Genomic DNA, 14,514 nt, shown 5'->3' with positions numbered 1-14,514 from the left:
GAGTCAGTATGGATACCAGCTCAAATTCAAACACCGATTCCGAAACCGATTGAGTCACAATCGGGTATTGATTTGAACTAGAAAAACTCTAGTAAGAGAACTGCGGAGAGAAAATCAGCATTTTTGGCAACGTATGCCACGGCATTGTATGGCAACACGTCCAATGTTATAAGGATAGGCAATGTTCGATTGGATTCGTTTTTGACAGCTAAACGCGAATCCAATCGATCCAAAATGGAGTCTCCGCAGTTCTCTTTCTAGAGTTTTTCTAATTTGAACTGGAATCCATACTGACTCCATTACCCAGTCACCAAATTTTCTGGCAGAGACTGCTCTGCTAGATTTCTGTAAGTCTTGGTTTGGTAGCCCTGTCAGATTTTTGCGCGCATCCTTTCGGGTTAGTTGAACTAGGGCGAACTCGGTTTCGCTCGCGTTTTCTGGAAAATTTTGACAGGAACCGAGCAAAACCCTGGCATAACTCGGAAATAAATCGTGCAAAGATCCTGGCAATCCCTACCTGGTAGAATTTAGCACAAATCGAGCAAAACATCTGACAAATATGTGGCAGGAAGCGTACAGAAATCTTAACCGTACATTCCTGGTTGGATTCTGGCTAAAAGTGAGTAGCATCGGTTAGTTTAACCGCTTCTGTCAGAAACGGTTGTTGCATTTGAGCGAATTCTTTGCCAGAATTCTCGCACAAATCGTGCAAAATATTGGTAGAAACGCTTCCAGAATCAATTTCGCTTTGCTCAACTTTTGCTAACTTTCTGCTTGCCACAGTGACTGCCCTCTAAGAATGGTTGGTTTCAAAATCGTCCAATGAAGGACGTTCTTCGTTGGACCAATTTGGACAACGTCCAAATAACCGTTCAACAAACGTCCATCGTTGACCCGTGTAAGAGTTCCAAACCAGTTCCTGGGTACCCCCAAAGAACGTTGGTTTCAAAATCGTAAACTGAAGGACGTTCGTTGAGCCAACGTTGATCAACGCCCAACAAACCGTTTAACAATCGTCCATCGTTGAACCCATGTTGGACGATTTAGAAACAATTTTTTGGGCTTCTCAGTGGTTACCTATTAAATCCCGCTCAACGATGGCTGCCAGCGGTCGAAAAATAGCTAGGAGACATTTTGGTGTATGACTGTCTAGCGTCTGCAAGGCACACACTTCAATCGAAAAAACCGTTTCGTGCATGATATCACCCAAGGGGTTTGAGGCAAGTATGGCAACCCCCAAGTAACTATAAGCATTAAGCCTTTGCACTATATTCACAGAGAACAGACATATAAGTTAGAACAAACTTTCCCGAAAAACCTGTGTGAACATTTAAATGAAAATCACCATCGCATACAGGTTCGCATGCGTGAATCACCATTGTATCCAAGTTTGCACACAAGTCCCGTATAGCGATTGCTGGCCGATCGAAGCGCCGACCAGTGGCAAGTTGCTACTCGCTGTTGTTATTTCAAAGCGACAGTTTTATTTCTTACACAAGTTGAAAACTTTACTTGTATGTCAGTTCTCAGTGCTATATTGGCTATATATTTGAATTAATGTTGTATTGAAACTCCATTACAGCATTAACAACGCAATGAAGGTCTATATTAGCATCAATAATGCATAACTGCACAGCCGAAATATAGCATTATCGCTTGCTCTATATGCGTATATAAAGCTGATATAACGCGTACATGCTTCAAGGATCTTTAAAGCGTGTGAGCTTTACAAGTGCATTTAGTGTCATTATACAGCAAATAAAAAGCCTATATAATGCTATTGTAATGCTGTGGGTTTATTTGTTATGCAACTCTTGTTGAAGATTATATTCGGCATATTTCATTTGAATCGAACATGTGCAATGTAGTCTAGGGAGCAAACGCAGCGCACTTACCGCGAAGGACGAGGCAAGGTACCTCAGTTCGAGACTGACTAAAGGTAATTTTCGTAAAAAAAATATGTGGGAACGAAAACCCATTAAGGATATTCATTACAATGCATTAGAAGAGAGACAATTACGGTTTTAAACAGAACGTCTTATTTTAAAATTTTTCCTTTTTGCTCATCATACCGAAAGGAAACATAAGAACTGGTTTCAAAACCATGGCGGACAATGACAGCCAACTAAAACTTTTTAATAGCATTAGTATTGCCAATATAAGGCTTTCAAAATTGACATTTGTGGCCGGTGCTATATAATAGCATTAGTACTGCAGAAACGAGCTGTCAATCTCTGCACAGTAATAGCACTATATTTCGCCTTTTCTGGCATAATATCAGCATTATATCAGTATTTAGGGCTTCACGGCTCTTTAAGACAGATTTATTTGTGGAACCAAAGCAGATATTAGGCTACTTTATAATGCTTATTGGTTACTTGGGTACTGGGTTCTGGGTACAGCCAGAATGACCACAACCGCTTGTGAATCGGTTCCTAATACTTCTTCTTAGTTTCAGTTTATTATTTTGTTTGTCGAACTTGATTTCCGAAAAGAAGAATAACTTAATAATTTATATGTTTTTTTGGATCTATTGCATGGATCGAAGCAGTTCCGGTGCTTTTAGGCAATAAAACTTTATGGATAAAATGGAATGCTTATCTACTTTTATAAAAAATGCTAACAACTTTTATAATAAAACGCAAAAATCTTTCAACCTCCAAGTAAACAATGGCGGAGAAAAAAGTAATAACCGCGAGCACATTCGAGCGGGAAATTTTACTTCTCATTTCGGAATTTGACATCCAAATGGAAACGTCATAGGATCGTACTTGGAAGCCATGAGACAGACATTTTGTTGAGACAGCCTTCCTGGGATGTGGGAATTTTCAAATCACTGAGTTAAGTTACACTAGCCACTATTCTTGCGAATCAGACTGAACTTTTTTAATTCATCAGAATCTCATTATGGTTCGTATATGCTGTCAAAACCAACTAGCGATTCACCCAAGATTTACAATCCAAAGAGTCCATATTAACACTAAAGTGTGATGTAGTATGTCCGCTGTCAATTTAGCAAAATAATTATTTTGTGCATTTGCCATTAACTAAAGAATTAAATAACATCTAACGTTAAAATCAAGCAGAAACTTAACCAAAAACTTTTTTCCGAAGCAAGTAATTTGTCACATAAAAGGGGGGAATTTTGATTGAATAATTTCGGTTTGTTATTCAAAACATATATACATATTCGGTACCAATTGGAAGAGAAAACATTTGTCTTTCTAATAAATGGTGTATAAAAGGCATATTAACTGTTTAAATGTCAATATTTAACTATTTTACGCAAATCAGTTTCGAAAAGTCGTGAAAAGTGCGTGATAAATTGGAATTTCCCTCACATATATTTCGATGTGAATGGTCTTGTGTAAATATTTCGAAAGTACAAATATTACATCAAAAAGAAAATGAATTCTTTGAGAATTTGAGCTATTCATTATTCAAATAATACTAATTTAAGAGATTAGTCTAGAAAAACTATCTACACTAGTCGAACAGAAATTTTCAACCGCCATGCCAAAATATTCCCTAACACGGTCGACGGATCCGAGCACCAACAAGCCAACAGTTTTCGTTTCATTCGTATATTTTCCCCCAACGTTCATATACTTTCTAAAAGAAATAAAGTGAGTAAAAATGGCTGAAACCGCTACCGAAGTTGTTGCTGCGGCGCCTGCTGCTGCCTCTCCGGCCAAGGCCCCAAAGAAGGCCAAGGCTACCAAGAGCGGCACTGCGAAACCGAAAAAGCCATCGACCCATCCACCAGTGAACGATATGGTTCTAGCTGCCATCAAGACCCTGAAGGAACGCAACGGTTCGTCGCTGCAGGCCATCAAGAAATACATCGCCGCCAACTATAAGTGTGACGTCGCCAAGCTGGCTCCATTTATCAAGAAGGCTCTGAAAACCGGCGTCGAAAAGGGAAAGCTTTCCCAGACTAAGGGAACTGGCGCTTCCGGATCGTTCAAGGTTAAGGCCGACGCTAAGAAACCGGCTGGTGAGAAAAAGCCGAAGAAGACTGCTGCCGCCAAGAAGCCCAAGAAGGCTGCTGGAGAGAAAAAAGCGGCTGCCAAGAAACCAGCTGGCGAGAAGAAGGCTAAGAAGCCGAAAGCTGCTGCCGCTAAGAAATCTGTGGCGAAGAAAGCCAAGGCAGCCCCTGCAAAGGCCGCCAAGAAGGCAGCTGCTCCCAAACAGAAAGCCACCAAACCAACGAAAGCCGTAGCAAACAAGCCGAAAACCCCGAAGCCAAAGAAGGCAGCACCAGCCAAGAAAGCTGCTCCAAAAAAAGCCGCCGCCAAGAAGTAAATTCAGTTGATACCGAATATTGCTTTTATTGGCTCAACATAATCTCAAAAAAGAGTCCTTTTCAGGACTACCAAATATTTCTCGAAAGAATTTGATAGATATTTTTCCTAATTTACATTTTCATAGTATCGTTGTAAACCTCATTTTTAATATTCCTTTGTAAAGCTTTAAAGATTTTTCTATACCGTACTTTGTTTGATAAACGTATTGGTTAAAATGTTTCACTCCGCCCATTTAGCAAAAATGACAATATCTCAATGCTTAACACTATTCTTTCCATTGATTATATAATCTTATGTATGAATCTCGTAATCTAAATAGTTTACTTCGTCACCAAACCAAGTTGACGTATATATACCATTCATTGCTAGTTGACAGAAGTAGTTTGTGACGCAAGCCACGTCCATAGTCGATTAGTTGGTAAAGGTTGAATTTCGATTGTAATATTCAAAACTTACTAGATATTTTGCAACAATGATAAAATATGAAATTTACATGTTCTAATGGAACCAACTCCTTGGAATGTACCGCTTTGAACTGGTTATATCCAACCTTAACAAAATGTGCCCCTGTATGCACAAATTTGAGTTTAACGTAAATTGCTCGCTTGAAAAATTAGCATATTGCTTTCAATACTAGTTTGATACCTAGTAAACACAAGTTTGGATTTCGTTATGTCAGCTACTAAAATCAGCAACTAAAAACTGCTGTACCATTTTTAAACTGATGAGAACTAGTGAAATTGTCACATTTGGTTGGGTTTAGCAAGTTATTACAAGATATACTATGCTATATTTCTATTTTCTCTTCACTAAGGGGAAAATTGTTTAAACCAGCATTTTTGCGTTATGTGCTTTTAGTGTAAGAGTGTAAGTTAGTGTCGTATTCTGATGAGACGAAGTCAAAACGCAAGTTCCATATCTTTAGTAATTTAGTTATAGATTTTGTGCCATTAACGCGTAAATTTTCCCCTTAGTGGAGGAAAATTCGTTTTTATCAAAATTTTACTCCACTTTGGAGGAATATAGCACAGTACAAAAATTCAACTTTATCAAAACTAGCTTTAAGCACAAAATTGGGTTTAACTGAATTTGCCTCCCAGGGAGATGAAGCCTATGAAACAGAAAATGCAAACTAATTCTTCGACAAGATTTTTGTGGCCCTGAAAAGGGCCTTTTGCTTATTGATCGAAAAGAGTTCTTGTTATTTAACCTCCAAAACCGTACAAAGTGCGTCCCTGTCGCTTCAGGGCATAGACGACATCCATTGCGGTGACGGTCTTGCGCTTGGCGTGTTCAGTGTAGGTCACGGCATCTCGGATGACATTTTCCAGGAACACCTTCAGCACTCCTCGTGTCTCCTCGTAGATCAGACCGGAGATGCGTTTTACACCACCACGACGAGCCAGACGGCGAATGGCGGGCTTCGTGATTCCCTGGATGTTATCACGAAGAACCTTGCGATGACGCTTGGCGCCTCCTTTTCCGAGTCCCTTTCCTCCTTTACCGCGTCCAGTCATTTTCTCTGCTTAAGGATGCACCTTTCAGTCAAGACCGTTGAAGTGAAACTTATGGCTTTTGCCGTTACATGCGCCCTTTATATAGTCGACGAGAGGGTATGATTTTCCATTCCTCTTCGTTGATTGGCTGTTCCATGCGGACCAACCTGGTATAAAGAGGGGTAATGGCTGCCTGTGTGTTTCATTCTGTGTTATATCTTCGTCGCGTTCAGTACCTAGAAGACCTCAACCAACAAAAAGCAATGGCTCGTACCAAGCAGACTGCTCGTAAATCAACTGGAGGAAAGGCTCCTCGCAAGCAGCTGGCAACGAAGGCTGCTCGTAAAAGTGCTCCGGCTACTGGTGGAGTGAAGAAGCCTCATCGTTATCGTCCGGGAACAGTCGCTCTTCGTGAGATCCGTCGTTACCAGAAGTCGACCGAACTTTTGATCCGCAAGCTCCCATTCCAGCGTCTGGTTCGTGAAATCGCTCAAGATTTCAAGACCGACTTGCGTTTCCAGAGTTCTGCTGTTATGGCCCTTCAGGAAGCCAGTGAAGCGTATCTGGTTGGCTTGTTCGAAGACACCAATCTGTGCGCTATCCATGCCAAGCGAGTCACCATCATGCCAAAAGACATTCAGCTGGCTCGTCGTATCCGCGGAGAACGTGCTTAAGACTATCAGCTTTCATTAAATCTCATCGACAGCATATCAAAGGCCCTTTTCAGGGCCACCAAATTGATTGTTTAAGAATTGAATGTTAAATATTCTATGATTTTGTGGTTTGATTTGCCATTGAAAATGCCGCTATGCCTTTTTTCGGATTTCATGAACCTTACATTTCACCTTCGAGCCCATGTCTCCGTTATGTGTGAAATGGCATGGCAAAATGGCGGATAGATGGAATGAAAAGGCGCTGCGATGTAGTCTTGCTGGACAGTTTTGCAATTACTGGTAAGTATACATTACTCAATTTTTTTTAAATTTTCTTTGATAATGTTCATGCACATTTCTTACAGACGAAATATGATTCGGAATTTTCAAGTTGAGTTCATTGATTTTCATACTTTAAATTCACGTGTTTTACTGTTGAAATGGTTGCTCATCGTGATGACTGAATCTCGAGTGTTTCGCATATAAATTTCGTGAAGTTTATGTTATGGCACAGCACTGCGAATTATTATCAATGAATGTTTGGATGTGCTGGGATGACAGCGTTAGTGCCTTAAAAAGGTATTAATTCAAATATTTTCGAAGACATTAAATACCTCTTTATTCGAAAATGAAAGTCTGTTCTCTATGATTTGGCGTCATTCTAAAATTTGGAACCCAGTCAGCATTACGAAAGTGTGTGCTCCAAAGCGTCATATCTATTGCAACGCTTGGTTGGCTAGCTATAAAACAGCAGTACTGTACTGACGGTATTTGTAAGGATGTATTTCTACTACGCCTCTTTTATTAAAAATATGGCTTCGAACGTTGCAATGAAAGGGACGGCTTAACCGATTCTATATTCCACTATGCTCAGGTAGGGAGACTACGCGTTGGAGTAGATCTTTAGCCTACCCGTGGAAGTATTGATATTTGTATTACATTTTGCTTAAGAACAAGTACCTGCACAAGCTCACATAGAATGAAAGAAGAACACAGAAAATTTTATCATTTGTGACGTACTCCAGTGAAGATCAATTTATTGTAATCTTTCCACTCCCAACAATACAATGGATAGGTAGTTGATCTCACTGTCATCCCATTCCCATAGGTATCCTATCGATATGAAGCTATTGTTAGAACAGCGTCTGCCATCTATGCTCACCGTACTGGCTCAAATGGTATGACTAAAACATGGGGTTCCGGTTTGCATTTTTGGTTCTTGCATTTTACAATTTTCACGTCCCTTATGATATTGATTCATGGAAACGGAGAAATCATCCCTTCCCCATAATAGTGAAAATTCACCTAACCTTACAGACAAAAATGCTCAATAGTATTAAACAGAATCCTCATCTTTTGTATAGGACTTATGACGTAGAAGATTTAATTCAATTCTTCGCTAATGTTCTGATGGCCCTAAAAAGGGCCGGGTTTTTGAATGCAATGGTCAGTATAATTTACTTGGAGCTGGTATACTTGGTGACGGCTTTGGTGCCTTCTGAGACGGCGTGTTTAGCCAACTCTCCCGGCAGCAGCAAACGGACGGCGGTTTGAACCTCGCGGGAAGTGATCGTCGAGCGTTTGTTGTAATGCGCCAGACGAGAAGCCTCGTTAGCAATGCGTTCGAAAATGTCATTAACAAAGCTGTTCATGATGCTCATGGCCTTGGATGAGACACCGGTGTCCGGGTGGACTTGTTTCAATACCTTGTAGATGTAGATGGCGTAGCTTTCCTTCCGGCGTTGCTTACGCTTCTTCTTGTCTCCCTTCACAATGCTTTTCTGCGCCTTGCCGGATTTTTTGGCGGCCTTTCCACTGGTTTTCGGTGCCATTTCAACTGACGTAAGATGCTTTTACGATGCTACAAACGAAATGATATAGACGCACAGTGTGCCGTGTCTCTTTTATACTCGTTCGTAGTGGAATGAAAATCCGTCCTTTTTTATGTTTTCCTCGTTACATTTCCTTCGTGGCTCCACCCTTCGGTAGTTGATGAACATTGCAGCGGGTATATAACGAGTGTCTTTCCGGGCAAGTGGCATCAGTATCACTTTATTGCAGTACGCAGTTGCTACGTGAAACAAAAATCTAACAAAGAAAATGTCTGGACGCGGTAAAGGTGGCAAGGTTAAGGGAAAGGCAAAGTCCCGCTCGAATCGTGCTGGTCTTCAGTTCCCTGTGGGCCGTATCCACCGTCTGTTGAGGAAAGGAAACTATGCCGAACGTGTTGGAGCCGGAGCACCCGTCTATCTGGCGGCTGTGATGGAATACCTCGCGGCTGAAGTGTTGGAATTGGCAGGAAACGCTGCCCGTGACAACAAGAAGACCAGAATCATCCCGCGTCATCTGCAGCTGGCCATTCGCAACGATGAGGAGTTAAACAAGCTGCTCTCCGGAGTGACCATTGCTCAGGGTGGCGTTCTGCCAAACATCCAGGCTGTACTACTGCCCAAGAAGACCGAAAAGAAGGCTTAAATCGAACGCTGAACTCACTTTTATACAAACCGTCCTTTTCAGGACGACCACCATTTTGTGATAAAGAAAAAAAAAATGAAATAGTTTACTTTGTTGTTCTAGTATTAGTGAAATAGTTTTATTGTGAGAATTTTTCTAAACCTTTTGGTAAGCCTATTGGAAATTCAAAGTCGTATAAAAATCAATGGAGCCTTATGTAAATTCTAAGTAATCCTCCCACGCAATGTAATGTTGTATACATCCTACCTAACCTAAACCTATTAATCTGTGCAAGTGTTTGCCCGTATTTCTGTCAAGTTTGATTATATTGTAGCGTTAATTCACAAATATTATAGTTCGCGATACAATGTTTTAGGTTCAATATTTCCGGAGAAAATCATGGTTAATTAGGGTGACCAAACGTCCTGGTTTCCTAGGACATGTCCTGGTTTTGCATTGACTGTCCTGGGAAGTCGAGGAAAATGCCTGATTTATCCTGGTTTTTTTCCTGTAAGCCTAATATATTTCTATTTATTCAGTCTTCGCTTTTCACTATGCTCCAGATCGCAGTTACGACCGACCGCAACCATAACTGCAACGTATGCTCATCCTCCATCGGAATGCGACAAACAAAACTTAATACAGTCGAATCTCCCAATTGTACCTTCCGAGGGATTTTTTAATCTCAAGATTGCCTCGTCTATGTCGATGAAACAATGGTTACCAGCGCTTCTTCTCGGCTCAAATCGCCTTTCAACCCGGGACCCGAAGAATTCCCTTTTGGTACCTCTGAAAAGACACATCGGCGTTTTGGTGCTTCTGCTTCTACTTGAGTTCTCTTGCTAGTGGCATTTTTCGTTTTACTGAAAATCCATTCCATAAAAAGAAAAATATCAACTATCGTGGAATAAGTTTATTGAGCGCACTCTCGAGCTGGAGATCATGGAATTACTACAGGGTCGATACCAGTATCTAAGCAGTCGCTCTGCTTGTTATTCGCACAGTGAATTAAACGAATGGTTCTACCTAAAGTCTGCTGTATATATGTAACGTGCCAGTACTATAAACAAGCAAAGCAATCGAATAATAAAATTCATCCCAAGACAGTGTGAACAATAAAGCACCGTTACTTTCATCGGTGCGATATCGATCATTCATTTCAAGATGTTTGAAACTCAACAGCAAAATTCAACAGCAAATTTGCACATGCAGTATAGAATAACGTAAGTCGTCGTCATACAAGCCCACCATACTCGTTACTGATAACGTTTAAAACTTTGGCCATAACGGAAATCTACGCTATGGAAGACAACATGCAATACGTCATTGAGCACGATAATGTTAGGACCAAGATACCCGTTTATATTGACAATGATAAGATTGATATGCGTCTGCACGATCTACACCTGAGTACTATTAATAAATTTATTACAACCATCATGTCGGAATACGTAAGATGGAACCTTTAAGGTATTTCCAACGGCGTTTGTTTCGTGAGAAGGCCAGTGACGGTACCTATTCCTTCATATCTGAACTTTCAATTCAAAGCAAAAAGCGTAACCAAATCTCAAATCACGCTGTGCACGCATGAAGGACAGACCCCTGCGTGCCGTACGTTGTTACACAAGAAGACACACTACGAGAAACCATGTACACAAACCTATAACGAAGCAATATCAACTGCAAGCATCACACAGCCCTTCATCAACATCAACTAAATCACAAACCACCGGAGTTGCAGCTTAGGCACCAACGAATACTGGAACAAAAAAAACCTACGCACAGCGTGTCCGATCATTGTGATGCGCATACTACTTCCCAATCAACTAATAGCACCACCGATAATAAAGTAAATAACAAAGAACATCGCGACCAGTAGGCTCCACAAACAATTCAAACCAGGTAATCGTGAAAGCCCATACAACATTAACAGCGAGGATAGCATGAACGAAAACGATAAACCGAGAGAATGCGAACTAAAGTGATCCACAAGCAACTAGAAGCAATGAAATAAATAGATCTTCAACCAGAAATAAGATTTTTACGCAAAATAACAAATCGCGTACATAAGATCCGATGGAAATACAATAAAATTCGATATATTTATTTTTATTTACACATTGATAATATTGAAAGCTCCACGGCTCAGGTATGTCAAATAAATGAAATAGCTAATGGACGATTAACATGCCTTCACGCCTGGACGCTGAACAGCGATTAACCGCCGGGTCTAGCATCCTACATAACAGGAAGTATGGAACTTCGCGCTCAAACCAGTGCTGCGAAATTTCAAAATCAGTTACTTATTTCTGCTTGTATTTACCGAAACCAAAATTCAGATTCACCGCCTCCCTCATTTATTAACTGTCCAACTGACTAAAACTTCATGCAGAATGGAATGCTTGAGTGCAGAGAAAATCTAAATTCCTTCACCAACCAAAGCATTTATTTGTTTTTATGTGGGCAGTTTGAAGGCAGAAGCTGGCATCTTCTACATTTTCGAGCATAAGTGAACTGCATCATCCATATCTGGTGCACTTTTGCTCAATAATCCCTCTCATAGGTAGAACGGAAACAAAATTCAGTTTACTTTTGAAACCGAACATGTCCGAACCTGAATACGCTGTGTCGGGACAACGAATGACGAGGGAAACGAACCAAACATTTCATTCATCGCGACGGGCATGAATTGAATTTTGTTTTCTTTCAAGTTCACACAGGAATGTCAATTTTTTCAAGCTCTGGCTCAAACTGATATTATTTACTTCAAGCTATCCGCCAGTTTTCATATAACAATCGATTACACGGAGAAATTTTTGGTAACAACGGTAGTTTTTGCAGTTCTTAAATCGAGAGATAATAGTTGTCATTGGAGATTGCCAGGTATAGCGCAGGGAAGCTACTTGGGATCGCTGATGTTTCTGATTTATGTCAATGTCGTGTTTTTAGTACTGAAAACTCCTCGCCGGTCCTGCACAAACCATCTCAGCATGAAACGTTTGGTGATGGTGGTGTAGCAAGAACTGCTTTTGTGTAAAAGTTCTTGGTGATCGAATTCCGATGAAAGATTTTATGGCAGAGCTCTTCCTCCCAGACTCCCAGAACTTTTTTACTGTCGAAGCTCTGCAAGACCCCAGAATTTTTTAACTTCCGTAAACATGCGGAAAAGGCAATGTCGATTGAAAGGTAGCGGGGGAACCAGTACCTTTTTGACTGTCCTGTTTTTTACTTGTTTGATATGGTCACCCTACTTGTAACATTTATACATTTTTAATAATTTCATGCAAAAAATGTCTTTGCTAGTATGATATCAATTGCTAACAAAATGATGTTATTAATGTTGGTTCGATGCATTAGCAAACTTAAAAATATAATTCATACCATATTGACTTGCATATATACATATGGTACGTATCCAATCGAATTGTAGGCAGAAATAAGATGTAAAAAATGCTTTTCCCGTTAACCTTATTTTCACGAATTCATTATTTTTAATTAAAAAAAATTAAAAATGCGATGTTAAGAAAAGTTTTTGCAAATACAAATTAATTAAATTAATGTCATCAATTTGCTATCTAAAATTAGCTCGGGAATCATATTATATTACTCAAAAAAGTGCAAATTTAAAAAATTCATTAGAAGACATTTCATCAAAAACCTTTTGAATGAAATTCAACATAATTTATTTTGGTTTTCGAAGTAAGTGCAAATGTTTAGAATTTAAGACTTTTGGTAAAGTCGACAGAACAATAAATCTAAATATGAATGAGTTAGCCAGCGTTTTCAGTTTGTGAAATTAGTAAAATGTCTAATTTAAGATTTCCTAAAGTTCTAAAATCAAATAAAAAAATTGGCTGGGATTCGAACCCAAGCCAACTAGGTTCACTCAAATTTATAAAAGGCTGGTGTATTTTTTGTACAGCAGTGATACAACTACTAAAGTAATTCACAGTGATACACCGAAAATAAAGTAATTCAGGCTCTACCCGCATAAATGTGTACCATATGCCAACCATTGAATCAAACGTTTAAAAACGATTTTCAATATGGTTCGTTCAACATTAAATCAACTATTACCTGGTATAATATCGAACATAACCAGTGTCGTTTTTCCATGCTCGACCATACAAACAACTGGTCGTTAAGAACAGTCACCATACCAAAATAGGCTGTTTTCCATATACATTTGGACAACATACCATTCAAAAACTATACAGATTATGGTACCATGCATATTTTAGATCTAGCGATGCATAAATACCCAGTGAGCAAATTTTCTGGCAGAGACCGCTCTGCTAGATTTCTGTAAGTCTTGGTTTGACAGTCTTGTCAGAATTCTGCGCGTATTCTGTCGGGTTAGTTGAGCTAGGGCGAACTCGGTTTCGCTCACGTTTTCTGGCAAATTTTGACAGGAACCGAGCTAAACCCTGGCATAACTCGGACATAAACTATGCAAAGATCCTGGCAATTCCTACCTGGCAGAATTTAGCACGAATCGAGCAAAACATCTGACAAGGATGTGGCAGGAAGCGTGCAGAGATCTTGGCCGTACATTTCTGGATCGATTCTGGATAAAAGTGAGCAGCATCGGTTGGTTTAACCGCTTCTGTCAGAAACGGTTGTTGCATTTGAGCGAATTCGTTGCTAGAATTCTCGCACAAATCGCGCAAAATGCTCGCTGAAACGCTGCCAACATCAATTTCGCTTTGCTCGACTTTTGCTAACTTTCTGCTTGCCACGCTGACCGGGTAGCTTCAACCCGATTTGCTGATACATATACTCTGTACTCGTTCGTAAAAGACCCGTAGCCCGATTTCAACTATTTACCTCCACTCGTAGCTTATCGGGGCTTATTTTCGAGATTTCTACAAGAAATTTTATTTCGCTGCCGACTCTCTGGGGGAATTCTACCAGGCACGTCCGAATGGGATTGAGGAACACTCTCGCCCGGTCAAACCATTCGGAATTTGATTCGGAAACCTGAATGGCGTCAGTATGGATTCCAAATCAAATGTAACAACCGATTTTGAAACCGATTGAGTCGGAATCGGTTGTTGCATTTGATTTGGTATCTAGGGGAAAATCACTTGTGATGCATTTTTAAAAATCAGCTAAATTAAATGCATTTCTTTCCATCAAAATAGAAATTCATAATGTATTTTGCGTTGCGTGCAATATATTTTGCGTTGCGTGTAAGACGTCAAAACCCTACAAAAATTAGCCCTACATTCAACAAAACGTCGAACAAAGTGAATCAGCGTAGGATGTTTGTTAAACAAACTTTTCTGCGAGGGAGTGCAAAGTTGAGGCAAAAATGGAGACCTGCCAAAAGCCCTCAATCCGAAGAAAATCGCTTTGAATCCTTTTGGAACGAGGGCCATTGACAGGTCTCGTGCTCGATTGGAATGACACTGACAGATAAATGGTAAACAAACGATTGACGTGTCGAGTCTATCCGGAGGTATTCAGCGTCGTTACTTTGTTTTAACCCATTCGTGACCATGTTGTTTGTGGACAACAACGTTTTTAAACAGCTATAACTTTTGATTGAGGCGAGATTTGCTCACAAAAACAAGTAAGGCTCATTAATGTGATTGTTGCCTT

The 14,514-nt window shown here is 40.0% G+C and overlaps 4 protein-coding genes across 4 annotated transcripts; 2 read left to right on the top strand and 2 right to left on the bottom strand.

Moving 5' to 3' along the window:
- The first annotated feature begins 3,605 nt into the window (after positions 1-3,605).
- LOC131679944 (histone H1B-like) lies at positions 3,606-4,357 on the top strand. The gene has a single exon (XM_058960690.1). The coding sequence runs from the start codon at positions 3,637-3,639 to the stop codon at positions 4,303-4,305; it is 669 nt and encodes a 222-aa protein (XP_058816673.1). The 5' UTR covers positions 3,606-3,636; the 3' UTR covers positions 4,306-4,357.
- A 1,152-nt stretch (positions 4,358-5,509) lies between these two features.
- LOC131680029 (histone H4) lies at positions 5,510-5,852 on the bottom strand. Its single transcript, XM_058960764.1, has one exon. The coding sequence runs from the start codon at positions 5,822-5,824 to the stop codon at positions 5,513-5,515; it is 312 nt and encodes a 103-aa protein (XP_058816747.1). The 5' UTR covers positions 5,825-5,852; the 3' UTR covers positions 5,510-5,512.
- Positions 5,853-7,746: 1,894 nt separating this feature from the next.
- Positions 7,747-8,312, bottom strand: LOC131676399 (histone H2B). The gene has a single exon (XM_058955467.1). The coding sequence runs from the start codon at positions 8,286-8,288 to the stop codon at positions 7,914-7,916; it is 375 nt and encodes a 124-aa protein (XP_058811450.1). The 5' UTR covers positions 8,289-8,312; the 3' UTR covers positions 7,747-7,913.
- A 200-nt stretch (positions 8,313-8,512) lies between these two features.
- Positions 8,513-9,428, top strand: LOC131679900 (histone H2A). Its single transcript, XM_058960652.1, has one exon. It carries the CDS (start codon positions 8,557-8,559, stop codon positions 8,929-8,931), a length of 375 nt encoding a protein of 124 aa, XP_058816635.1. The 5' UTR covers positions 8,513-8,556; the 3' UTR covers positions 8,932-9,428.
- Positions 9,429-14,514: the final 5,086 nt, after the last annotated feature.

This window comes from Topomyia yanbarensis, chromosome 1 (assembly GCF_030247195.1).
Source record: "Topomyia yanbarensis strain Yona2022 chromosome 1, ASM3024719v1, whole genome shotgun sequence".
Lineage (NCBI taxonomy): Eukaryota > Metazoa > Arthropoda > Insecta > Diptera > Culicidae > Topomyia > Topomyia yanbarensis.
This window is presented reverse-complemented; position numbering and strand designations above follow the sequence as displayed.